General features: G+C 41.0%; 2 protein-coding genes across 4 annotated transcripts; one reads left to right on the forward strand and one right to left on the reverse strand.

The window, feature by feature from the left end:
* Nucleotides 1-417: 417 nt before the first annotated feature.
* On the forward strand, nt 418-15,999 carry LOC136446012 (methanethiol oxidase-like). Of its 3 annotated transcripts, none has more exons than XM_066444278.1 (11): nt 418-538; nt 7,094-7,255; nt 7,396-7,460; nt 7,954-8,139; nt 8,685-8,805; nt 10,495-10,677; nt 11,400-11,581; nt 12,414-12,492; nt 12,913-13,034; nt 13,700-13,914; nt 14,704-15,999. In XM_066444278.1, exons 1-11 carry the CDS (start codon nt 535-537, stop codon nt 14,864-14,866), a joined length of 1,482 nt encoding a protein of 493 aa, XP_066300375.1. In that variant the 5' UTR covers nt 418-534; the 3' UTR covers nt 14,867-15,999. The 3 variants fall into 3 exon arrangements, with proteins under 3 accessions (XP_066300375.1, XP_066300376.1, XP_066300374.1); XM_066444279.1 differs by lacking the exon at nt 418-538 and adding an exon at nt 3,427-3,494; XM_066444277.1 differs by lacking the exon at nt 418-538 and adding an exon at nt 4,891-5,011.
* A 1,054-nt stretch (nt 16,000-17,053) lies between these two features.
* LOC136446555 (D-amino-acid oxidase-like) lies at nt 17,054-26,283 on the reverse strand. The gene is made up of 10 exons (XM_066444986.1): nt 26,142-26,283; nt 23,452-23,661; nt 21,352-21,469; nt 20,299-20,378; nt 19,672-19,737; nt 19,516-19,570; nt 18,796-18,897; nt 18,141-18,223; nt 17,799-17,916; nt 17,054-17,286 (listed from the first exon to the last, which is right to left on the reverse strand). Exons 2-10 carry the CDS (start codon nt 23,634-23,636, stop codon nt 17,101-17,103), a joined length of 993 nt encoding a protein of 330 aa, XP_066301083.1. The 5' UTR covers nt 23,637-23,661; nt 26,142-26,283; the 3' UTR covers nt 17,054-17,100.
* Between the last annotated feature and the right edge of the window lie 646 nt (nt 26,284-26,929).

The raw sequence follows: 26,929 nt of genomic DNA on the forward strand, positions 1-26,929 counted from the left end.
CAGAACACAAGGTATCAAAACCGTGCGTCCTGCTGCAGTCCTATGGAAAGTCGCTAGGGGGTTCATTGTCTAATTCGTAGATTTACAAAGATACCGAATATCATAAAGATGATCAATTCACGATTCCTTGAATTATGCTGCTCACAAAAAGAAACGCGCACACACACACACACACACACACACCACACACATACACACACACACGTGTAGACTCGAGAACATGGCGAAGGTGATATAAAAATGACCGATGTGAAACTCAGAGCTCAGTGGAAAAAAAACGTATCAACCTCTATGAACCTCAATCAAACGAGGGTGAAGGCCTAGACCAACTCAGTCTCGTCTAAACACCTCCATACGTCATGTTTACTCCTCGCGGAACGCACACATGTAGCTGGTGACGTCATCACTTCTGCAAATGACCTTTGACCGTATTGTTGGCAAAGGCATCTCAGCTGGCCTGCAGGCGTATTTCCACTCCCCTGGTCTAAAGTAGACTTTTGGCTCAAAACCACTGATCTGATAGCATCAGATAAAATGGGTGAGTAAACTTTCTTCCCTTGTCTCTTTAGTAGATCAAATTGAAACATACCTAATTACCAACACAATACAAATCTGTAAATACAGTTGTACAGCTGCAGATAATGTATTTTAATAGTGACAATGCATGTCAGTAGGTTACAATTGGAAAGAGGGGGGGAGGGGGCAGCCGTTTCAATTACGCTGTTGTTTATGTACTTTCGGGTAACGTTTATAGCCTGGAGGCCAGAACCCCCAATCTCTAAAATTACTGAACCTGTACTATACTTAAGTTAGTCAATACGGTTCTTACTATTTGGAATTAGACTGGAAAAAAAGGATTTGCTGTTGACTCCGAAAACTTGAGTTCAAACCGGGACAACCTTACGGTACCCTGCCAAGAATGCTGATTTCAAGGCCAATGGCAAAGGCAGTGCCTGCTCGGTGGCCCGGGTCACTTATTGGCACAACGCCATTTAATTTATCGCCCATTTAGCACAGAGTTACGACAACTAATCACTGAAGCAGACACGAAACCTTCCGCTTTGTCAAGTGCTAAATGGTTTTGTGTTACACCGAGTGTCAACATGAGAGAAGGAATTCGAAGCTAAAAGGCGAGGTCATAAATGATAAAGGTGACACCATGACTCAGTACATTTTCAGACGTATCACCGAGTTTATACCTAACACCTGAGAAGTCAAGAACGTCTCGTAATAGGCCTTTCAGAGTCTCAGTGACTCCTAGTATTAACTTAATTCAATGTGAAAAGATCGTATTGTATTCTCACGCACAGTTTTTCGAAGGCATTCTATATAATGTATCATCCCTGTAAACATAGCCTTACAAAAACTTCCAGCTCACAAGTCACGAACTCGGAGTGCAGCCCAGTACTCAAAAACTATTCTAAGATCCCTTCAAGTCTTCAGTAAACGTTAACTACGTGTGCACAAACTTGTTTACGTCTGCAAATTACTTACAGATGGCATCACCTTTATTCGTCGTGACCTTACCTCAGGTGGTGGCCATTTTGTTTGACTTTGTGACCTTTGTTCGTGGATCTTAGCAGACATACTACAATGAACCACTTTTAAATGCAAGGAGGTTCAAAAATGGTTATCTAGCAGTGTGTAATGAAGATTCAAAGTGATAAGAGTTAATCCTATCCTATCAACAATACGACACTAGGCGTCAATATGTCAAAGGGTGCAGTGGGCGTGAGGCAAGTGTAATGGGGCGTGCCAGTGCCTTACACGAACCCAAATTATGTGACATTGGTAGCTTACATAATGATTATGGGCTCAAGAATATAATAGGAAAATGTCCGGCACATTTAAAGATCTCTCGTTCTTCCTATTTAGCTTCTTATTTGGCTTGGCACCCCTAATTTTTGGGTCACAAAGAAAACACATTCCAACCCTCCACTTGTCTTCTAATGGCACAGTCCGACTACCGATGTGGTAAGAAAGTAGGCCATACTTCACCTCGACTTTACTCAGTACTGTGTCAACATTGCGTTATTGCACGGAGATACGTTGCATAGTCAACATCATGGGTGAGTTCTAAGCGTATCTATATACGATGATATACCTTCAAATCGTCCACTAGTAGCGAGATTGTATTGCATGGGTGAATTCTAAACGTAGCTATATACGATGATATACCTTTAAATCGTCTACCAGTAGCGAGTTTGTATTGTTAAGAGTGTATGGTTGGTGGGACCGCTAAGATGTTAAGACCTAAAGTTTGTTTTCTCAGTGTTTTTTTTTTTAATTATCTACGGGTCATCGAAAGGTTACGGATGGAAGAAGTCGTGGCCTGATTCGTTTGCGATGTATTTTAAGGCATATTCAGCAGTTATAGGGATGGACTTTGTACCAGCTTTATAGCCTCCATAGCAGGCTCGCTGGGCCTTGCTTTGGGCTTATATTACACTTTTTGCTGATGACTTCGTTGGGGTTTTTTACTGGGTCGTTTGTATAGCCGGCCCGTAACCATCTACAGGGCCTAATGGGTATGGGCGCGGCTGCACAAATGACCAAGTAAAAAAAGAAAAGCAAAAAGTGTATTATAAGCCAAAGAAAGGCCCAAGGAGCCTGCTAGCTATGGAGGCTACAGCTTTTGGAAGATTACATAACTGCCATTGCCTATTCTGATCATGCACGTTAGTCTATGGAAAACGGGCTACAAATTTGCTGCGTCACCATGCAATTTTGTTTTGGAGAGTAGCATAAATATTTTCTTAAAGCTTGTAACCAGATACACAAGACAACACCAGTCAACATAAAATGTAAACACACAAAATTGTTTAGCCGTAAAGACGACTTAAGTCTAGAGTGAAAATCTTAGTAGTGAAGAGCTCCACTCGCGATGAATGTTTTCTTTACTGCCACATGCTATAAGCTAGCTAGATGTCTCATGTTCTCATTCGAACAAATAGATAAATAAATCTAGCTAGATTTGTAACTGAGATTACCAAGCTTGCGTTTGTGAACGTTTCCAGGACGATACATACACACATAAGGATGATCCATTCACGACTCCTTGAATTAATTTTATGCAGTTCACAAAAAGAAACACACACATACACACGCACACGCACACACACACACACACACACACACACACACACACACACACACACACACACACACACACACACATACATACATACACACGCGTAGACTCGAGGACATAACCTTCATGGCGAAGGTGATATAAAAATAACCGATGTGAAACTCAGAGCTCAGTGGCAAATAACGTATTAGCCTCTATGAACCTCATTCAAACGAGGGTGAAGGCCTAGACCAACTCAGTCTCGTCTAAACACCTCCATACGTCATGTTTACTCCTTGGACTTGGAGCGCACACATGTTGCTGGTGACGTCAGCACTTCTGTAAGTAACCTTTGACCGCGTATTTCCACTCCCTTGGTCTAAAGTAGACTTTTGTACTGATCTGATAGCATCAGATAAAATGGGTGAGTAAACTTTCTCCTCTTGTCTCTTAAGTAGATCAAATTGAAACGTGTAATACCTTACCAATGCAATTCAAATCTGTCAATACAGTTGTACAGGTGCAGATAACGTATTTTGATAGTGACAATGCATGTCAGTAGGTTACAATTGAAAAGGGGGGGGGGGGCAGCCGTTTTATTTACGCTGTTGTTTATGTACTTCGGGGTAACGTTAGCCTGGATGTCAGAACCCCCAATCTCTGAAATTACTGAACCTGTACTATACACTTAAGTGAGACAATACGGTTCTTACTATTTGGAATTAGACTAGAAAAAAAAGGATTTGCTGTCGACTCCGAAAACGTGAGTTCAAACCTGTACCCTGCCAAGAATGCTGATTTCAGGGCCAATGGCAGAGGCAGTGCCTGCTCTGTGGCCCGGGGCACTTGTTGGCACAACGCCATTCAATTAATAAAGTATCGCCCATTTAGTACAGACTTACGACAACTAATCACTGTAGCAGACACGGAACCTTCCGCTTTTACAAGTACTTGGTTTGTTTTACACCGAGTGTCAACATGAGAGAAGGAATTCGAAGCTAAAAGGCGAGGTAATAAATGATAAAGGTGACACCATGACTCAGTAATTTGCAGACGTATTACCGAGTTTGTACCTACCACCTGAGAAGTCAAGAACGTCTCGTAGTAGGCCTTTCAGAGTCTCAGTGATTCCTAAGATTAATTCAATTTAAAGGATCGTATTGTATTCTCACGGATATTTGTTTTTTCGAAGGCATCCTATATTGCATCATCCCTGTAAACATAGCCTTACAAAAACTTCCAGCTCACAAGTTACGAACTCGGAGTGCAGCCCAGTACTTCAGACACTACTCTAAGATCCCTTCAAGTGTTCAGTAAACGTTAACTAGGTGTGCACAAAATTGTTTACGTCTACAAATCACTTAAAGATGGCATCACCTTTATTCGTTGTGATCTTGCCTCAGGTGGTGGCCATTTTGTTTGACCTGTCGTGACCTTTGTTCATAGATCTTAGCAGACATACTACAATGAACCGCTATTAAATGCAAGGAGGTTCAAAAATGGTTATCTAGCAGTGTTTAATGAAGATTCAAAGTGATAAGAGTTAATCCTATCCTATCAACAATACGACACTAGGCGTCAATATGTCAAAGGGTGCAGTGGGCGTGAAGCAAGTGTAATGGGGCGTGCCAGTGCCTTACACGAATCCAAATTATGTGACATTGGTAGCTTATATAATGATTGGGGGCTCAAAAATATAATAGGAAAATGTTCGGCACATTTAAAGATCTCTCGTTCTCCCTATTTAGCTTCTTATTTCGCTTGGCACCCCTAGTTTCGGGTCACAAAGAAAACACATTCTACCCCTCCACTTGCCTTGTGATGGCACAGTCCGAATACCTATGTGGTTGGAAAGTAGGCCAGGCTTCATCTCGACTTTACACAGTACTGTGTCAACATTGTGCCATTACACGGGGATACGTTGCATAGTCAGCATCATGGGTGAGTTCTCAACGTATCTATATTACGATGATATAAATCGCCCACAAGTAGCGAGTTTGTATTGTTAAGATTATATGGTTCGTGGGACCGCTAAGATGTTAAGACCTTAAGTTTGTTTTGTCAGTGTTTAATCTACCGGGTTCATCGAAAGGTTACGGATGTAAGAAGTCGTGGCCTGTTTCGTTTGCGATGTAACATTTTAAGGCATATTCAGCAGTTATAGGGATGGACTTTGTACTTTATAGCCTCCATAGCAGACTCTTTGGGCCTTGCATGTTTTTGGCTTATGGTATATTACACTTTTTGCTGATGACTTCGTTGTGTTTTCTACTCGTTTGTACAGCCGGACCGTAACCATCTACCGGGCCAAATGGTTACGGGCCGGCGGCACAAATGACCCAGTAAAAAAAAAACCTCACCAGCAAAAAGTGTATTATAAGCCAAAAAAAGGCACATAGAGCCTGCTAGCTATGGAGGCTACAGCTTTTGGAAGTACTACATCACTGCCATTGCCTATTCTGATCATGCACGCTAATCTATGGAAAACAGGCTGCAAATTTGCTGCGTCACCATGCAATGTGGTTTTGGAGAATGGCATAAATAGTTTCCTTACGCTTGTAACCAGATACACAAGAAAGCAGAGAATGAAACACACAAAAATCGCTTAGCAGTAAAGACGACTAAAGTTTATAGCGAAAATCTTATTGGACAAATGTAGGGAAGAGGTCGACTTGCGAGGAAAGTTTTCTTACTTCAGTTTCATACTTAAGCTAGCTAGATGTATCATGTTTGGAAGTTTAAGCCGAACAAATAGATTAATAAAGCTAGCTAGATTTGGAACTGAGATTATCAAGCGTGAGTTTAGTGAACGTTTCTAGGACGATAAATCCTTGCTAGAAGACATTTTCAATCTCATTTGATTCCAGGGTGATTGTGAAATATGTCGGTCGCTGCCAGGCTATACTAAGGACTTTACCCTCCTTGCCCCTCCCGCTCTGTACCCCTTTCACGAACAATGCATACAAAAGGCCTCGTGGAACACTGCATAAGAAAGACATTAACTCAATGTTTGGTCAGTGGCAAAACAAGTTTGTCATACCTTCAGGCTGTTCCGATTCCGTAACACCTGTGAGGTTACAAGTCATAGAACCAGAAGAAACAAATTTTCCCCTCCACAAATAATTATCCTGCCCGGTACATTACTACTGATGTAAGTTCGTTATTTCAGTGTGAATACACTTAGAATTTAGAGTGCTTCGCAGGCTATTGAATTTCTTGATGAGAAGAAAACACTTGAGAGGTCTATAATAGAAATACTGAACGTTTTAACCTGTGGAAATGGGAGATTATTTACCAATCAGGGTATCCATGAAGAGTTGTCTGTGTTAGTGATTAGTCTTCTGGTGATAATTGCAGGTTACGTTTGACAAGATGATAACAGGTGTTGGCTTCGTGACTTACACCATACGCAGCAGTCAGCTGTGTCTGTTCTAGAAAGACTTCAGTTAAAATAACGTCTGAGGAAGTGGCGTTTTTTGGCAATGGTGACTAACTTTGCAAAAACAACCCACCACTTTTCTAGTGTTAGATACAACATTCAGTAGCTAAATGACCATTTGTAAGGACATAGATTGTTATCTTATAGCCTAAGGCGTCACTTTTTGTAAAGTTGTACTTCATCGTAAACGTCTGCGTAGAAAATACAAAGAATAAGATGTTGTTCCTTACAAGAGCCCCTTTCCCCCACTGACAAGTTTGGTACAATCCTACGGTGAAGTAAAGAAGTTAAATATTTAACCAGCACTTTGGTGACGTGGTGAGGGAACAAAACAAGAAACCCGTGCCGACCCGGTATTTGCATGTCGTATCCTTTAATCTCCAAGCAGATGTGGAGCTAAAAAATCGATCTCTGTGACGTTTAACATGACAGCCCTTCATTCTAACATCGAAAGACTGCCATAAAAAATGTTAATGATCTAGAAATTCTTTGAAAACATGAATGAATCAAAACAAGCATTCTCGTACTGACTTTCTGAGTTGCCATGACTACGAAATGATTGGCGTCGTTATTCCGTTACCTAGGTGATCGTCTTGAGGTCGTGAAGGGGCACCTGTCGACTGGACAGGTCCAGAAGTCGTGCTGCAGCGCCTCTGGCTGCGGACCCGGGTATCGCACCCCGCTGGATGCCATGAAGGCACCACAGGAGCAGATTGTTTACCTTCCCTGTATCTACCGCAACACTGGTGAGTGAAATAAATCTTAGGGGAAATGGCTTCAAATATGAATTAAATGATGTCATTTTTTACATCTAATGCTATGCACATAGTCAATGTCATGAAATATGATGAGTTTTTTTTATATTAATATCGTGTCACTTTTTCAGGTATAAACAGGCCGGACTATATCGCTACCGTGGATGTGGATCCGAGTTCACCGACATACAGCAAGGTACGGAATGATGGACCCCAGCTAAATCTCTGCACTCACTGTCGCTCTTGGTCATGATGACTAGTACACACTGCCGCGCATACGTACACACACATACATACATACAAACACACACACGCACACTTACACAAACACTGTCACTCTTGCACAAACACACTGACGCGCATACGTGCACAAACGCGCGCGCGCACACACACACACTGTCGCTCTTGTACATACACACCGGCGCGCATACGTACACGCACACGCACATACGACACGCACATATCCTCGACATATATCTCAATTTTAAGTTCTCCTCTCACTAAATGTGATAACCCACTATATTATGTGTAGAGGAACCCATATGCATGTTGTCTTGGTTATAAGCCTACCCTTACCATCTATCTTAAATGCTTTAAAAAAAAACCCTCAAACTATATATAGAAACGCCTCCTTATATTAGAGGCCTGTATCATTAAAATGCCCGAATCCGTGATTATTTCCAACGTAGGTGATCCACCGTTTGGAGGTGCCGAACATGAAGGACGAACTTCACCACACGGGGTGGAATGCCTGCAGCTCCTGTTTCGACGACCCCAGCAAGCGTCGGAACCGTCTGATCTGTCCCGGCCTCGTATCCAGCCGGATATACGTCATCGACACGGGAACCAATCCACGTGCTCCTAGCATTCACAAGGTGATTGCGATTGAAAGTAAAGTATCTAAACTGCGAACAATATGAAAAGGTTGTTACATGAATGAGTGGTAAATTTCTTTAATCACAACCAGTTACAATTAACAGCTGACGTTTCGGTGACCGTCAATAATTTTCCTCAGGACAATAATCACTGGTTCTATTTCGCACTGCAGGTAGGTGTCGCTGTTGTAGTGTTAAAAATGCGGTCCCAAACGTAAAGCGATTTGGTTTTCCATAAAAGTTAACTACACTCAATCTCTTGTATTTCCTTTGTTTTGTGTGATTCCTTTGATTTAGAACCTCCTGGAATCTACTTTGCACTGCAGCTAGTTGTCGCTGCTGCAGTTTTAAGAATGCGGTTCCAAAAGTGATGTGGTTTTCGATGTCAATCAATCATTCGCAGGTATCAGTGTCTGATGCATGGCGGCTGCAAACATACATAGGCTCGCCAGTATGGTCTATTCTCGGCGTAGACCCTCCAATCGTTTGCATGTAGTAAAATACAATTAATTACTCATTTTTTCTTCGTCTTGTGTGTTTTATAGACTGTGGAACCGAACGAGATGCATTGGAAGACCGGGTTGGCTAACCCCCACACCACGCATTGTCTGGGTAGCGGCGAAATCATGATCAGTACAATCGGCGACCCAAGCGGAAACGCTAAAGGTACGAGATCTCGCGAGAACACGTGTAATTGTACAAATTTGGTTGTAACACCTATATTTGGTCACAAAATGATAGTTGAACGAACACAGGAGAATATGCAAGCATAGAATTCCAGTTGGTGAATTTGATCTATTCCTGACCAAAGGCCAAAGTTTCAGTCAAAAATTCGTATTGATGAGTATATAAAAATATATTGATGAGATACAGATATTCTTTCGAACGTTTTAGATTAAACAAAGCCTACTTGTCTACAGTATAGTAACATATAGTTGTACAAACTTTGAAAACTATCTATTCATTTATATACCTATTTATTGGTTCAGCATGTACATGCCAGGGTTGCCCAACTAGCCGGAGGCTATTTCTAAGGGCGAACCCATGTGCGGTCTTAGGACTGTAGGTTTTGAACAACTCACACCGGGAAGGACCCTTACTCTTTTCGATACGCGCGGTGGGTTCTTTAACGTGCTCGAGGTGTGGACCTCCATTTAAGGTAGCAGCACACAGTATTTCGCCACGACCCCCTGTGACGTAGCGGTAAAAAAATAGTGCGCCCTAAACCTTGAACCGTGTGTAAAAACGTCGACGTTTTTACCAGCGTTTTTGCCAGCGAGGCACGAACCTTACTGTATGGCAGTATGATAAGTGGGCTTTTAGATCGTAGGAATGAGATTGTGAAGTTTTCCCATTCGGCGTATAAATGCGCGTGACCTTTGCAGCTGCATGCCTAGGTGAATCGGCTGCAGTTCCGTATGACCCCGCATGACCCCATATCAAAGTGGCCGTGAAATTGTTATGAAACCATAACTTTTTTGTTTGTTTTTAGTTATTTTGTAGATCGTACCCTTGACTTGAACATATTCGTTTGTCGTGATTTTGTAGGGTACCCTACTATTATTTTATCCACGTCAGTACCCTGTTGGTCACTTTGTAGTCCTTAACTATAGAAACCCCCATAGGCCGAAAACTGTGTTCTGCTACCTTAACGTCCTATCAGAGGGACGTCCCTAACCGAAGCTAGGTACTGAGTGAAGCTAGGTACTTAGTGAAATGAGGAAATTCGTGTTAAGTGTATTTCCCTAGGGCAGAAAATCAGGGCATATCGGTGGTTTCGAACCCGGGACCTCTCGGTTGTGGGCAAAACACCCTACCGATTACGCCACGCAATGCCATGTTTTTATCTCCATGAAAAATGGAGATATAGTTTTGGTGTGTCTGTGTGTCTTTGTTTATTTGTCTGTTTGTCTGTCTGTTTGTTTGTTTGTTTGTGTTTCCGGACTACTGTAGTCAGCATAACTCAAGAACCTCTTGATGGATTCCGATGATATTTGATTTGTGGGCAGGTGTTGTGAAGCCGAAGTTCAAGGTCGATTTTGGGCCCCCTGGTATATGACCTTGGTACTGCAGCAGAACTTCCATTTTTTTGTATCTCTTGACCTGGACGTGCTATGGTCTTGATTTTTGGGTGGCAGATAGCTTGTGGTGTAATGAAGATGCGGTGTGGGTTTGGGCCCCCTAGCAGCTTGCTCTGGAACTGCAAGGGCGTCATCGTCAAAATCTTCGAAGGAAAATAACTTAACAAAGGAACGACAGATTTCCATGATATTTAGAATACAGGTAGCTTAGACAGATGTACACAATGATATGCAAATTATGCTAATTGGGACTTATTTTTTTTTCTGTGTTTAGGAGGATTCATCTTGCTCGATGGCGAGACATTTGAAGTGAAGGGGACCTGGGAGAGGCCTGGAGACGAAACCGAGTTCGGGTACGACTTCTGGTACCAGCCTAGGCACAACGTCATGATCAGTACCGAGTGGGGACACCCCAAACTCCTGGCTTACGGATTCGACCCGCAACATTACGCCGAAGGTACGACAATATTTTCGCCATTTTGACGTGTAGCTAGCAAATTTCTAAAAGTCTATTTGTTGTACTGATCGATTTCATGCAGCATATGTTTTTGTTATAATGCTTGCAAGGTTCCCTCAGGATTCATGGTACGCCGCAATTGTCCAATCTTTTGCCACGATTATTTAGGTTTTATTAGTAAGTATAGTACATGTATTGTTAGAGATATTGGGGGTAAAATAACCATGTATTGTTATCATATTTTGTCATTTATGTGAGATGGCCTTGAATTTCCAAACCCATATTTCATGTGAATTATTGTGTTTACTTACTTACTTAGTTATCCATTCATTAATTTGCATTTTACTTCTATCATTAATTCATGTTTTTTCTCGATATTTTCTAGTTTCTGTCATAAAAGCTCCAGTTTCCATACCAACATGATTGTGCTTATAGTTCCCCAGGTTGTATTATTTCAGCCAGTAGGTACCCATGTGAGTAATGAGGCTGTTGTAACGCACTCGAGGCACCTCCTCGAACACGGGACCCCCATTTTTCGTCTCTTCCGAAAGACGGTGCAGCTCCGACAAGGATACCCTTCCCGGGATTCGATCCGGGGTCTCCCGGATCCAACTAATTGGAAACAGGAGGCTCAACTGCGAAGCCGCTACCAATTGGGCTACAGGGACATCCTGATTCATGCATTTATCAATTTGTGCATTTTATTTGGCCATGAATTGCAGGAAAGTACGGCCAGAGCCTGCACGTTTGGGACTGGACTACGCACCGGCGTATCCAGGACATTGACCTCGGTCCGGAGGGCGCCATCCCACTGGAGATCCGCTTCCTGCACAACCCGGATGAACCGCAAGGGTACGTGGGATGTGCGCTAAGCAGCAACGTCTTCAGGTTCTTCAAGACTCCGGTAAGACGATTTTCAAGACATCTTCATAAAGCTGTAAAGACCAGTGGTTTAGATGACAGCACATCATACATGCTGTCATGTCACCGATCATGTGCCCTTGGGAAAGGCACTTTACACGACTTTCCACACTCCACCCAGGTGTAAATGGGTACCTGACTTCGGTTGGGGAAAGTCGTATTGAGGTCGCCTGCTGGCGCCGAACGGCAGCCGCCCAGACCCTTGCGACAGTTCCACAAAATGCAAGTGTGGATAAGATATTATATGTTGTGTATTGTGTGAAACCTGTAAAACCCTGCATCAATTTAGCGCTAGAAAGGCTGCCATTGCGGGTGATTTCTGACCAATAGAAACCATTATTATTATGCTGACAATGTAAGATATGTCTATTAAAGAAATGCAAAAAATCGAGAACAAAATAATAGATATAATAAGAACAACACATCCCGTCCAAAAGTATGCACAATGTTGTACAAGCAAGAACAAGTAGGTAAGCATAGAAATGATGATAACACTGTATACGTTATACAATTAATGGTTTAAATGATAGCAAATTAAAAGCGATGTCAGCTACTGACAGAATTAGAATGAATGAAAAAAACTCTTTATAGATATCGGATGCTATCTGAAACGTCTGACACTCTGACTGTTTAAAAATCTTATCCAGTTGCTTGAGTAATCATTTATGGCGTATCTTATTACCTGGATGTCTAACCTTCATCAACGTAACTCTCTAGAGTTCCTAGTAATTCTTTTACACATTGATTTGGCACATATCCCTTATTTCTGTTGAGTTATTGTGACTTATAATTGTATTATATCATCTTATGACCAGAGAGGAGACTGGGGCACGGAGAAGGTGATTGACATCCCGAGTAAGAAGGTGGAAGGCTGGGCTCTTCCTGAGATGCCAGGTAGGGGAATATCTCAGCAAAATGTTTCATGTGGCGATACACCAGTAATCCGCGCAGGCGCAGAAGGCCAACTTTTAGCCCATATAGGTTTGGTACCCTTGGTAAAGGTAGCTGTAAAGGGGCTTTTTTCCAGGATATATTGATATTTTGGAGCTGGATTTCTACCTTCTTATTAAGATAAAAATCATGTGACTGAAGTTCTCTTTTCAAGGCGCCATATTGGTTCTGCAATGCACTCTGGGAAATGCGCATGCGTGCCGTTATCAGGGCAATATTTCATTGAGAGTTTTTTTGTAACATTAGGAACACAAAAAAAGCCCGGCGAGGCGTTGTAGTGCTCTGTGCTACACTACTACCTTCTATTTTAGTTATCATCAAAGCTTACTGGTCATCAAAACTTTTCTTTTGTAATAATCTCAGGGCTCATCACGGACATTCTGATCTCCCTGGACGACCGTTTCCTGTACTTCAGCAACTGGCTGCATGGTGACGTCAGGCAGTATGACATCACTGACCGTAGGAACCCCAAGTTGGTCGGACAGGTTAGTGTCAAGAATAGAAACAAACAAACGGACAATCAATAACGCTCATAATCGTTCGGGTACGCATGCGCAAGGTAAAAGATGAAGGCCCTGACTTGTAAAACGTTCTCGTCTTTTTTAGAAAACCGCATATAACTATATACAGCTAAAAAAGAAGTATCTTGCAAAAAATTGTTTTTAAATGTTGTGTACACTTTAGTATGTTAGTTCTGATGTATTGAAATGCAAATAGGGACACGAATATGCCTGCCTACTGCCTACGTTCACAGGCCAGAAACTGGCCCCTTGACACGAATATGGCGGTCATTAAATGTCTGATATGATATGCAAAATGAGTGTAAAGCCCCCCTCTCACTGGATCCTGGCGGTGTCCCTGCGTCCTAAACTGGATTTGTGTTACCCTTAACTTTATAATGAGATTATCATTCAAAACGTATAAGTATGCCAAAAAAGACAACAAAACACAAAAAGCTTCAAACGATTCGTTTCTTGTCGATGAAATTCGTTGAGTGCTTTGTCAATTCGATCGGCCGCTGCGACGCCGCCAGCGTGCCGCCGGTCCAATGATTGAGAGGGGGCTTTAACGCTCTCTACATATAGAACTACAGGTACATACAATGTACCATGATGGTAAAACTTCAAGTGATGTCATGTTCATTTTACAGCTGTTCCTCGGCGGTAGTATCTGTAAGGGCGGCCCTGTTCGGGTGACACATGACGTTGAACTTGACCAGCAGCCTGACCCCCTGGTCCTGAACGGACAAGTCAAGGCCGGCTCGGCACCACAGATGCTGCAGCTCAGCCTGGACGGGAAACGTCTCTACGTCACCACTTCTCTCTACAGTGGCTGGGACAAGCAGTTCTACCCGGACATGATCAAGTGAGCTTAATTTTTGGCGGCGCTTCAGGAACGCGCCGAACATTATATTATGTGGCTAGTTGGCAAATATTCCGGGAATTCCGCGAATTTATCTGTGGAATGTTCCACGCATGCGTAGTCATCATCTAGAATCCCATAAGGGGTCCGCGTCCTTCAGGACCGTCAGGTCCGGCCTAATTAAGATAAGACACCCCCCCCCCCCAGTGGAGTAGGTTCAGCGTAAGGTCACAGAGCTAGAACGAATGCTAGTTGCTAGGGGTAGTCCTTTACAGATAGTTTGGGTATCTGAGACAACCATCCAGGCAACAAATGGGCTTACAATAAACATACAATCGCCGCCATGGCAATAGTTTTTATTGCCTACCTTGTTGCACTTGTATATGCAATACTAGTACATCATTTCTGATACAATTAGAAAAGACCATTAACGTTTAGGTGCCATAAAGAGTGTGGTATCTGTCAGATACATTTGATATCAAGAAATCTTCTTTGTAACAGAATTTCTGAATTTACTGTACTGTAATGTAACCAATAACAAGTTAGTAAAGAACGACACAACATTTGGTGGGAATAAAGCCATTGTGAGATATCTCAAGAAAAAAAGTCAAGTCTATCAACTCAAAATTTTGTCCCAATGAAGAATAGACGTAGATTCTTCTGTGTTTTTTTTCTTCAGTCAGTTGGAGTTTCCTCATAGTTTGAATTTTCTGCCCCTTTTTCTTCCTTTTGTCCAATAAGAATTTACTTTAGCTTGAATTAAGGTGAATATTTTCATTTTTATCTTTGCAGAGAGGGGTCCTTGATGTTCATCGTCGACGTCAACACCGACAATGGAGGCTTGTCTCTTAATGAGAACTTCCTGGTTGATTTCGGGCAGGAGCCGCATGGTCCCGTCTTGGCTCACGAGGTGCGATACCCGGGCGGCGACTGTAGTTCCGACATCTGGCTTTAAACGGCTTGAAGGCTGTGTGATCATGACAAATATCTAGCCCGAGTATCATCCTCCGTAGTGACAGCTGGCTCAAAAGAATCCCTTCATAACCACGTGGTTAGCAGGCGATTTTTTTTGCCAGCGGTCACTACGGAGGATGGTACTAAGGCTAACAATTACCCTTACAGTGTCTATAACACCACAATGCGATATTTTCGTATTACATTCAACAATGATTATAAAGTACTCAATTAGCATACATGTTTTCCTCGAGCCACTGCGTGATCTACATTTTCACTGTGATGACACATACAGTCAACTCATGATTTAAATACCCTGAGGCAGAAATTTTTAGTCTGAAAAATGATTTTCTTTTTTTGCTGATGGAATGTTCAGTGACAGAAGAAGGGTGTAAATTATGAAAATTTAATATTGCTGACACTGACGTTGAATATAATCAGAAAACATTGTATTTTGGTGTCATAGGCTTCTGCGTTTTCGTGTATGATCTTTGCCAAAAATTAAATATGACAGAAGACCTCTAAAAGTGATATACTCTTATGAAAATATCATATAGAGGCAAGCGTGATACATTCCGTACACAGGGTCAATAATGATACAATCCATATAGTCATGTAATTTAATTTTCATACTAATATCTTATGCCTATGATAAACATATCTTACGAATAGACTAATAAATCTTGTTTTTAAGATCAGAACCACTCAATTGTAATATTATTGGTGGGTTGGAATCTAGATATCAATGTAATCAGTAAATTATACTATATGCATTCAACCAATTAAATTTCTTATAAAGCGTTTAGTACTGTATTTCATAACGATTAAGTTTTAAAGACGCATATAGAAAAATCTTATTGGAACTGGTGGTATCCACCGTCGATTTGGTGTGAAGTTGTACTAACACTGCTTAATTTTGCAATTTCATTAACAACACAGTAATGCTGTTACTTAACAAATGGTACATATAGGTGATTAAAGCAGTCGAAATTGTATGAATGGCAGTATTCAAAGAATGGTAATTCAATTCAACGGGTAGGAAAACATTGATTACAATGTAACTGTCATTCATATCACAATGTGTGCAAAATTCATTTATCTCTTGGAATATAATAAAAGATCTAGGTGAAAGACTTCATGTGTTTCATCGTATTTTTGCTCGTATTCTTAAAAAACCTCCCGTTTCATTAGTAAATCATTATGATTAGATTGCATATTCTATCATTTTCTCTGTCACTATTGTGATATAGATATTTTAGAATTTAAATGACATACAGCGTAATATGTCTGTTCGATATCTTTAAAAATCAGAGCAACTGAATATATATATATATATATATATATATCATCTTACATTATACCTATTACATTGTCAAATGATTTACAAGTGCAAAATCAAATTCAATTTTACATGCATCGAACTCAGAGACGGGGTTTGATGATCTTTTCAGGTAGAAGTTTTTTCACCATGAGGGCAACTTCTTTGGCACATCCTAGGGACCACGTGATGCCATTGGCGCCATGGCCGTAGTTGTGGATGACCTGAAAAGATATGAAAACAGTAGATAATAATAATGACATCATTATAATGTAACTTTGTTTTCAAAACCTATTGGGCAGGGTGCTTGTGGGCTAAATCCCCGGCCGGGTCATACCAAAAACTTTCAAGTTGGTCCATACTGCTTTGCCCAGCAATCAGAACGTATGAGAGAGAAAATGGCAGTGGAACACGCCGCTACCAGTGGACTGGCCTCCTTTATTTATTTATTGGTTCAGCATGTACATGCTAGGGTTGCCCAACTAGCCGGACGCTATTACAAAGGGCGAACCCATGTGCGATCATACGACTGTAGGGTTTGGTCCATCTCACACCGGGGCATGGGCATGGCCCTACTCTTTTTCGAAAGGTGTGGTGAATTCTTTTACGTGCGCGGGGTGTGGCTCTCCCCAAACTAGGGACCTCCATTTAACTTCCTATCCGAGGGACGTCCCTAACCCTAGATGAGCTAGGTACTCATTTACACCTGAGTGAAGTGAGGAAAGTCGTGTTAAGTGCCTTTCCCAAGGGCACAACGTCGGGGAGCATGTCTAGCCATGTCTGGGGGCAGCCCGGGTTTGAACTCGGGTCCCCTTGTTTGACAGTCGAATGTTCTATCCATTACGCCACACGACGCCACGACTGGCCTCCTTTTGTAGTGCTTGCACAGCTATGTGGCCAAACAAAGTGTTATGAAATTAATATATGCACCATCCCGTATACCGCAAGGTGTGGGAAGAATTTTGACTAACTAATTCTACGATTCGTAAGGTACAAACCTGAACAGTTCTTTCGGATAAGGGGTCATTTTTCTCCTCTCTTTCCAGCCTAATCTCTTCCCTCATCGGCCTGAGACCAGTTCTCTCTTCTAGGACTTCTGCGTCCTGTATTAGATTTATATTCTATCAATATTAAGGTGTACAAAGAGGTGTAAAGCACTTGAAACCTATGCAAAAAGGAACATATTTGACGTATACAATCCAGGTATACTCAACATGGCAAACGTTGGCGCCTATGTTCATTCCAACAGCATAAATCAATAAAATCGGTTGAAATTATTTTCAACACAGAATTTGATATTAGCTTGATTTCGTTGACAGGCAATACAAACGAAAAAAACAAGTCTAACAATTCTATCATTCAATTTGCGCAATTTCTAATTCTTCTTTAGTTTTAACTCCCATTGAGTTTTTGATTTTTTTTTGCAATCAAGATATAAGTAATCTTGAACCAAATATACTTTATGAACCATTAACCAGTTGTAAGCATTTATACATTAAGTGCTTGGAACTATCTTTTTGCGCAATTTTTTGTTCGCTCTACCCCCATTGAGATTTTTATTCCATTCACAAATCATACGTCCTGTTCCATTTACCATTTTGTCTACATTTGATACCTTAAGTGCTGGGAATGCAGCCGTGACGCCGTTCCAAATCGTCTTCGTGTCACGTGGGTCATTGTGCAAGTCCCATCTTCCGTCTTGTCGGATTCCACCAATCAGGGCAGCGGTAGATCTGTGACGTCATAATGTTAGCAAAATTCAAAACAAAGATGTCACAGAAGCTCAAAAAGTATCAACAACTGTCTTAGATCTTAGATTTGAACACTCTTTGAACAATGACAAATCAAAACAACATATAATGAAAGGAATGTAATATTAACCAAAAAGAACACATTTTAATCAGTAGATATTGCTTTGTTAGTTTGTTTGTTTGTTTGTTTATTTGTTTGTACCCACCCGCCGGCGACATACGGAATCCCCGGGATGTAGGGATGTTTTCCCTCCAGAAGCATCCAGTGCTTCACCCACGGAGCCTTAACCTGTAGGTGAAAATGGAGGTATTGCAACCAGTTTGTTTGTTTGTTTGTCTCGGTGTGAGTCTGCAGTTGTGTGAATATGCCGGAACGGCAGCCTGTCAAGATGTTAGACAGAAATGGTGTAATAGGATACTTGAAGAATTGAAAGTCTAGCTGGTTTAGCTTGGGTCCAAAGTTGTGGCCACACATTTATGCTAATCTCCAAGCAGATCTCCACGGTGCCAAAATCGTACAAGCTAGCCAGAGAAGCTCCAGTCAGCCAAAGTTGTCAGGCACCTGGATTGCACAAAAAAACTCATTCTGCCAGTTGGAAACGGTCTTTGCAACCGTTGCGTCTGCTTGGAGACTACATTTATGCTATGTCGTAAGGGGTTCAATTCAAATTTTGTTTCTTATAGCAATGACGTTTACATTGTACATTTTAGTTTGATTTTAAAAATATGCTGTTTCTGTTTGAAAGTTGAGTATATAGAAAAAAATATGTTTCTGAGAAAAATGGAAGAATCTTTCATCATTTTCTTTTTGCTAGGATTCCTTCTGAAGAAATTGCTTTGTGATGAACAATTTTGTCTTACCCTCATAACTTGTCCCCTCGACGGGAAGACTTTGGTATCGCCCATCAGATCGTGCGCTCCAACGCCTGTACAGTTGATGATGACGTCATAGTCTAACGATAACTTGAGCGAAAACATGCCATTGCGTAAGATTTGTGTAAAATGTCCTCATTAAATAAACTATTAAAAGGACTGTTAGTGATATATGTAAAATTCATGGAACTGCTAGCAAACCGCCCTTATTACTAAAAGTAATAATCAAGTATTACACTAAGATCTCACTAACCCTACGGTTGATTTGATTTAATTTGATTTATTTATTCAGCTGTAGAAAAAGTACAGCCAGGGCTACCCAACTAGTCGAAGGCTATTACAAAGGGCTAGCCCTGGGAACAATATTCAAAATTTAATACAAACTTTCACAAAGCACGTCAAAATACACATGAAGGCGTACACAAAACGCAAGACTAAAATATATAGAAGACAAAAAAAATAACAAAAAACAGCACTAAACTGAAGCGCATATGGAAAAAATGCACGAGACTAAGCTAAATTCAGACTGTTGTATGATGATCATGTTGATATGATATATTCTCATATATACTCATACTATCCTTAAAAGCTTTGATTGAAACAATCAATATCACTGTAACCTACAGTTTAAAGTGCTAGCAATACAAGCATTATGCACATTAATGAATTCAAACTTTATGCATGATAAGATCAAACGTACGAAGTTACCTCATCTAGTGACTGGACTTTTCTCTGTACAAACTTCACACCTTTATTTCTTAACCTGAAAGTATAAAGCATAACATAACAGAATGATATCATGCATAAAGCTTACAGCAAACAAAAACAATAAAAAAGTGAGTATCTGAAAAAATAATTCCATACCTGTTGGTGATCCATGGAAGGAAAAGCCTGCTCTCCAACATAAAGGTTGTGCAGAAGAATCCACCCCTATACGTGTCAAGAAAATGTTGTTTTTTCAATCTGGTATTTTTCATGTTCAAGCAAGAGAAGTAAGTAGAATTTGTGATATTTTGCTATAGCATGTGTAATAGACATACCATCAAAGAGGCAGCAGATACACCATACATACCATATATATATATATACGCATTTGCGACTGTCTCCCTCTCTCTATCTCTCTTTCTACATTTATATACCCGTGAATAGTTTCATTATGATGGTAAGTCACTGACTAAAAAATACTCTTTTTACACAACCAAGAGATTTATTCCACTGACGCTTTGGTGACCATCTGTCACCTTCTTCAAGGCAATTCTGACCGAGATGCAATCCCAAACGCAACGTATTTACATATGTACAATCACAGGGGCTGACATCACTATGCACTCCCAAACGTACAGAAGTGTAACACATACACAACTATCGATCAAAAAACAATGCAACGATTATAATATATATAGTTGCAAATGCTTAACTCATACAAATGGTACTATGTCCTTAACATCCATATAACTTGTAATGACTTAAAAAGCTACTTGATTAACCTACTTGTACTCCGGAAACAGATGTGTTAGTTCCCATTTGGTTGGATGACGGTATCCTTGGACGAGGTCCTTCCAGTCAGGATCCTACAGTTAAAGATAATCGTTAGCACTGGGCAACCCAACGAAAGTTAAATCCCATTTTATCACTTTGAAATATCAATTGCTGTCTTTGTATGCAGAGCAAAAAGCTTTCAATCAATGTCCTGGGAAAAGGAGAATATCAGTCCTCTGTGTACCCCATTGCCGTTACATTTGTATTGCTATTTGATATATGATTTGATGTCAATACTGAGTCGAGTTTCTGACATATCATGTTACTTATCTATAAACTATCTGATATAGCGATAGATGCTGGCCGATCTGCTACGTAAACTCCACTTTTACTTATTTTACATTAGCCTATACCAGGAAAAAGCCTATACCAGGAAAAAGTAGAAATCGGCCAAAATGGACAGATAACGTACCAGCAGAGTTGGCCAGCCGATAGATACTGTTTGACTTCCTGTTATCATGATGTTATGTCTGGACCAACACACACTACAGTTATCTTGATTGACATGCATGATTATGCCCCCCCCCCAATGAATCATTTAAAACCAATAGTAGACGACATATGTACCCTGGCGAAAGAAGAATGACGCGTGTCAACGCTGATATCTTGTAATATCGATTTTTGGCGAAATTTTTTGTTTGATAACAACAAAAAAATCGCCAAAAATCGATATTTCAAAATATTCGCGTTGACACGCATCATCCTTTTAGTATTACTATCATGTACATTCCTGCAAAGTTATATTGATGAACATCGAAGCACAAGCCAAGGAGAGCGTTTTTTCTAAAAAAGGGGCGTGGCCTTATAAATCTTGATGACGTAATCATGACATCATAAAAATTTGCATAAACTATCACCTTGCCATAAGGTACTACCTGAAAAAAAGTTAAGGTTGAGGAACGTTTACAAAGCTTGAGAAAGGTGTGTTTTTTTTAAACATCCCAAAATTCCTTAGCCACCCTTAGACAATACCTTAAACATATCAGAAGAAGAGTCATGTCCAACCTGAAAATCAGTATGCATCCATGCAATCCACCCAGACTGGAGAAACACGCCTATCTCAGGAGCATACGGAGTCTTCAACAGAATGGTTAGGTAGTCATGGGACCACTTCAGCCATTGCCTGTATACAGAGACGAGGAAACGTCAGACGTATCGTGTTTGAATATATTTTGCTCCATTGAAAAATGTACAATTATTAGATATGATGTTACACATTTTTACTCCGGGAAGGAGGATGACCTCCTTCTGGGAGTATTGGGAATGCATTTGTTTGCGCGTTCGCAGCTATAACTCACGATCCCGTTGTCGCATAGGTGTGTAACTTGGCATATCGTTTGCCTGGTTCGGCGTGGTGATGCACAACAGCTTTGTTACACCATAACTACTTTAAACGTCAATCCAATATCGTAATTGCACCCCTATAATTAATGCTATGTCCCACTGCCCTGCCATAGGGACCATGTTATAATCCGTTATGCATGACTGGAATACTTCAGGCAGATACGGGGTAAAAATCTTCCTTACTTGCTGTGATCGTATAGTCACTGTTACATTGAAAAATAGACAACGTGCATCACCACACGCAACCTAGCAAACGATATACCAAGTTACATACCAATGCGGCAACGGGAATTGTAAGTTTTAGCTGCGAACATGTGCAGAGTGACCTCCAGTCTGTGTATTAAGTATGCGGTGTCCACTCGCAACTCGCATACAGTATGTGCGCACGGGACGGACGATGCACTTTTACGCACAGTGTGAAAATGGCAAATCTCTGGACCTTCAAACTTACCGCACTTGTAGTTTATAATACGGAGGCTGTGACAATGTAAAAAGTTTACGCAGGGGATGAAAGATTGTTGAGAAATATCTCTCAGAAAAGTGCGCGCGCCAGTGTCACTTCCGGGTGGTTAGATCCGGTGACCTTTGACCTTCGTGAAATGTTACGATAATATAAAATTAGCCTTTTTTAATGCAAATAGCTTGATAGCTATAGACCAGGCCGGCCTGCAATAAATTGTGGAAAGAGGATTTACTGCATATTTGTGATTTCTGATACATCTTAGTTGTAAGGCTGAATGGTTCGTTGATAATTGAAAAGGGGCCATCTAGATCTAACTTTGTGACTTTTCCCGGAATTTCTAGATCACATCTGTGCCATGCTGTAAAAACATACTTTTCAGCAGGTTGACCACTCCTGTATTGAAAGAAAAAGATAAACAAACACTTTTTCTTTACTTGCTCTAAAACACTACTTGGACTGTGCAGAGATGCAATTTTTGTAGGTCAATACTTGTACATACTATAAATACTTCACGGAGAATTGTGTCCTACGGACTCTTGTTAGGGTATATAATTTCATTAGATGAAATACTTTACGGTATAATGTATAATTTAATGTTCGTTAGCTTGGCTTGAAGTTTTCACAGTGCCAAATACTTATTGATAACAAATTGCTTATAAAAAACGTTCAGCTTCCTCAGATTTAATTTGCTATAGAGAGATATATATTTCAGTTTGTTGCTCTGCTATTCAAACATTTTTTTTCCTAGCAGTAGCAGTCATAAGAGATGTTTTACAGCTGGCTTGACATGTTCTCGAGTTCACGTCTATTACTAATAGAAAATTAACAAATCAACGTGTGTCATTCAAAATAGTTACTCAGGCAACAGAATTGCAACAAAATTATCCTCTCGCTTGAGTAACTTTTTTGGCGTATCTTAGTACCTGGATGTCCAACCGTCATCAACGTAATGTGTGTCATTGATATAGGATCAATCATTTTCATTCATGATCAAGTCTTCTCTATGCTCTCAATGCTAAAGCCCCCCTCTCACTGGACCCGCGGCACGCTGGCGGCGTCAATGCGACCGATCGAATTGACAAAGCACTCAACGAATTTCATCGACAAAAAACGAATCTTTTTAAGCTTTGTGTGTTTTTCTGTCTTTTTGATCATAATGGTACGTTTTGAATGATTTTCCCATTATAAAGTCAAGGGTAATACAAATCCAGTTAAGGACGCAGCGACGCCGCCAACGTGCCACGGGTCCAGTGATCATGAGAGGGGGGCTTAACAATGTTACAAGACTTCTTATTTACATTTCTCTTTCTGTCAGTTTCCTTCTCGGCGGGCACCAAATCCCAGCAGCGACGTCACTGGTGGTGTTCGGAGAGAACTTGTCGGCCATAACAGTCATGTCCAACCCTGCCATCCCACAATCCTCCACGATACGGAGTGCAGAAGACAATCCCACAATCCCCGCGCCTATCACCACAACCTTCATAGCGCCCCTAAGAAAGCCACCCTCTCTGAAAGGAAATAGACATTATTAATGCAAAGAATGCAACATATTAATATCAAGATGTTAAGAGACAGAAATGTAACGATACAGTTTTAAACTACACAAGATACAGCAAAGGTACCGAGGTCACGGATTCCTCACTGGGCGTTGAGTAACGAACTCGTGAACAAAGTGGCGTCGTCACCGGACGTCCAGCTCGGAAGAAAGTTCGTCACTAGAAATCCAGTGACGAACGGCTTTATTCCAATACTGAAGCTACCTCGGTGCTGGAATTCCAGCACTGAATCTTGCCTCGGTGCTCGGTTTCCAGAAATGAAGTCCGCTCATCACTCGGTTTCTAGTGACGATCTTTGCTCGTCACTTCGGGTGCCAGACAAGTAGGCTTGCTCAAAATTCATTTATTACTGGTTACCGAGTACGGAGGTCACTTTTCACTAGATAACCAGTAACAAAAGTCCCGAGGTCACGGGTTCCGCGCTAGATTTACCAGTAACGAGTGAGTCTTCAGTGCTGGAAGCCGAGTGATTACATTTTTTTCGTTAGTGGGCTTACAGTGATCACATCCTATTATCACTGGAACGTTCCAGTGCTTAAGTAATAGACAATCTTTTGAGTCGATACCGTACTACAATAAGACGGCACGGAGGTTAGATATTCATGTAACAAGATACGCAACGGACACTACTCGAATAAACAACCCACTGAATGAATTGCTGGGAATTTATCGAGTAAATCACTCTTTTTTTTTCAAATTTGGTTAATAAAAACTAAAGAGTGAGGTTTTACCTTGCCCCTTGATACCGTCTTCTGAAAGCCAGAACGTAAAATTTTATTTGATATAACACCCACTACCATTATACCGCCACTAATCATAATACCATATAAAATCGCCGACTTCAAACCACTAAGCTACCACTATGGTGATTTGTGATCTAGGAAAGTGGAGTGTGAAACCGTCACAAAGGTGTACATGTACAGGACATTAATGATTTATGATGCGTTATTTTCCTTTGAATGCACAGTCTGAGTTACACCCTAAAATGGAAGAAAATAATTGTTACTGTAGTTAAATGTGTTATAGTTACATAGTAATGTGCTTGACCGTCGCTTGAATTTGCATTCCGGCCTTTTTTCATAAATGTAACGTGACGTAAATTGACGCGTTGGCGTAAATTGCATATCGGAAGCTGGCTTGGTTTACGGTGCGGAATCTATCGTCACTAGACTATCTCAGGTGAATATTTGTCATCAATAGTTTTCTAGCCCCGCAGGTACTCTAATCTCTCGGTTTTCAGTGATAATTTGAAGTTTTCCAGTAACGAAGTCGCCTCATTGCTGGACGCCCAGAGATGACAAAACTTTATCACTGGAAATCTAGTGATGAAGGCACCTTCGGTGCTGGACACCGAGTGATTACAGAGGAACCCATGACCTCGGTACTTTTGCCAAGATACAGCTGTTGTTGTTTTTTTATCGAGAAAATTGAACTGTAAGTTACTAAATCAAAAGACGAATGTAACGATCCACCCATGCACCCCATACCGCCATGTTCTACCGCGTATTAATATGTGCAATACACGTATACTGCAGTCCCTAACCGTAAAGTACCATGAAATTAGGCGTTGGTAGGTCTGTCTCTGACCTTTGTTGACCTTAGTTAATGATTGTTGCTTTGTAAGCCGTCTACTTGTGCAAATAGCACTTTGATCCAAGTAGCATGATATACCGTCCCCTCTCTCAGAAAATATTAACGCAACGTTTTTGGTTAAGTACTTGTGTCTAGTCTTGTCAAGAAATCGACAACGGTTCTGTGATGTCTGTTCTGAGATAATGCTAAAATGTTTCCTTTCCACATGGCATCGAACAGTTAGCGGACTATGGTCTCCCCCCCCCCCCCCCCCGTTTCCGTACTGCATGAGGACCAAATTAGCATGTGACCTTGGCAGTGTGTTCTAAATGTAGTACACTTAGCGTTACGTGTTTATGTAGCGTTAGAGACTGGAGCCCCCAACATATTCTGCATGACACCGAAATGTCAACATCAAGATTGGCACTGATTTCTACGGGAGGGATTTAAAAGAGTCCGTTGCCAAAATAAATGAACGGCTGCATGGACGCGTGTTTATATCGGTGGGAAATTCCATTTTAGCCAGCCCGACTGATCTCAAGCGTTAAACTGATGAAAGCTTGTTTGTAACGGAAGAAATTATTAGGTAAAGTTCGGCAGCCGCGCGCGAGGTCGGACGTCCACAGCCGGACATTGGCGGTAATTCGGTCGATCACTTTCAGTATTGTATGCCAACTGGTAGTTGGCAATTTTTTCAAATGATCTAGGGTAGATGAGCTCAACAGAGAATGAATGACATTCGGTGCATTTCCCATAGCTTCATTACGAACGCGCCCATGTAAAACACGTTTTATAACATGTAAGCCTATGGGGCGAAAAACTCATGAATGAGACCTTAATGACAAGCATGTGATACTTACTACTTCCAAAATGTAACTGCAGCTTGAGACAGCGTCCTCGCACCTAGCAGAGTTCAGTGCCTGTATATCCCTGCACACCGCAGCTAACCATGACCTTACAGGTCATGAACCGGGTTTAGAATATCAACAACCTGATTACCGTCATAGAGCCGCCTGGAGGTCATCGGGCGATTCCATTGTGTAACTAAGGGTGATTGAAGACATAACACCAAAATGCGTTTCCATTTTTTTTAATTCCTTGACAACAGCGATAAACCTACATATTTACAGACAAGATAAGTTCCATAAACGCGAACTTTCAATGGTACAAACAAACAAACAAACAAACAAACAAACAAACAAACAAAGAAACAACCAGAATCCAAGTTGATTTTAAGTCATGATGTTGACATACAAGATACACGTATGTATCAGGTCAAAGAGCCGCTCCTTGATTATCATCGCTAGAACAGAGGGAACATTCTTTACAAAGTATATCAATGGGGGTACATATTTTAAGATCATAATCTAAGTAACCTAGTACGTAATATGAACCTAAGTTTTGGCTTGGCATTGTTAACGATTTATATATAGCTTAGTCTCGTGCATTTTTTCCATATGCGCTTCAGTCTTGTGATGGTTTTTGTTGATTTTGGTTTCTTGTGAAAGTTTGTATTGATCGTTGAATACTGTTCCCAGGGCTAACCCTTTGTAATAGCCTTCGGCTAGTTGGGTAGTCCTGGCTGTACTTTTCTACAGTTGAATGAAAATCAAATCAAATCATAACTACTGCGTTGTTGCAAGACACA

The sequence above is a fragment of the Branchiostoma lanceolatum genome, chromosome 12, assembly GCF_035083965.1.
Source record: "Branchiostoma lanceolatum isolate klBraLanc5 chromosome 12, klBraLanc5.hap2, whole genome shotgun sequence".
In the NCBI taxonomy this organism is placed as follows: domain Eukaryota; kingdom Metazoa; phylum Chordata; class Leptocardii; order Amphioxiformes; family Branchiostomatidae; genus Branchiostoma; species Branchiostoma lanceolatum.

What these genes read in the sequence shown, in the direction of transcription:
- LOC136446555 (XM_066444986.1), bottom strand. Translation starts at nt 23,636, where the DNA reads ATGAAGGTTGTGGTGATAGGCGCGGGGATTGTGGGATTGTCTTCTGCA. An exon ending in AAGTCCAGTCACTAGATGAG is followed by an intron (nt 18,898 to 19,515) that starts GTAACTTCGTAC and finishes TTTTCGCTCAAG; the next exon opens with TTATCGTTAGACTATGACGT. An exon ending in CGAGGGGACAAGTTATGAGG is followed by an intron (nt 18,224 to 18,795) that starts GTAAGACAAAAT and finishes TTTCACCTACAG; the next exon opens with GTTAAGGCTCCGTGGGTGAA.
- LOC136446012 (XM_066444277.1), top strand. Translation starts at nt 4,912, where the DNA reads ATGTGGTTGGAAAGTAGGCCAGGCTTCATCTCGACTTTACACAGTACT. An exon ending in TCAGGTTCTTCAAGACTCCG is followed by an intron (nt 11,582 to 12,413) that starts GTAAGACGATTT and finishes TCTTATGACCAG; the next exon opens with AGAGGAGACTGGGGCACGGA. An exon ending in ACCCCAAGTTGGTCGGACAG is followed by an intron (nt 13,035 to 13,699) that starts GTTAGTGTCAAG and finishes TTCATTTTACAG; the next exon opens with CTGTTCCTCGGCGGTAGTAT.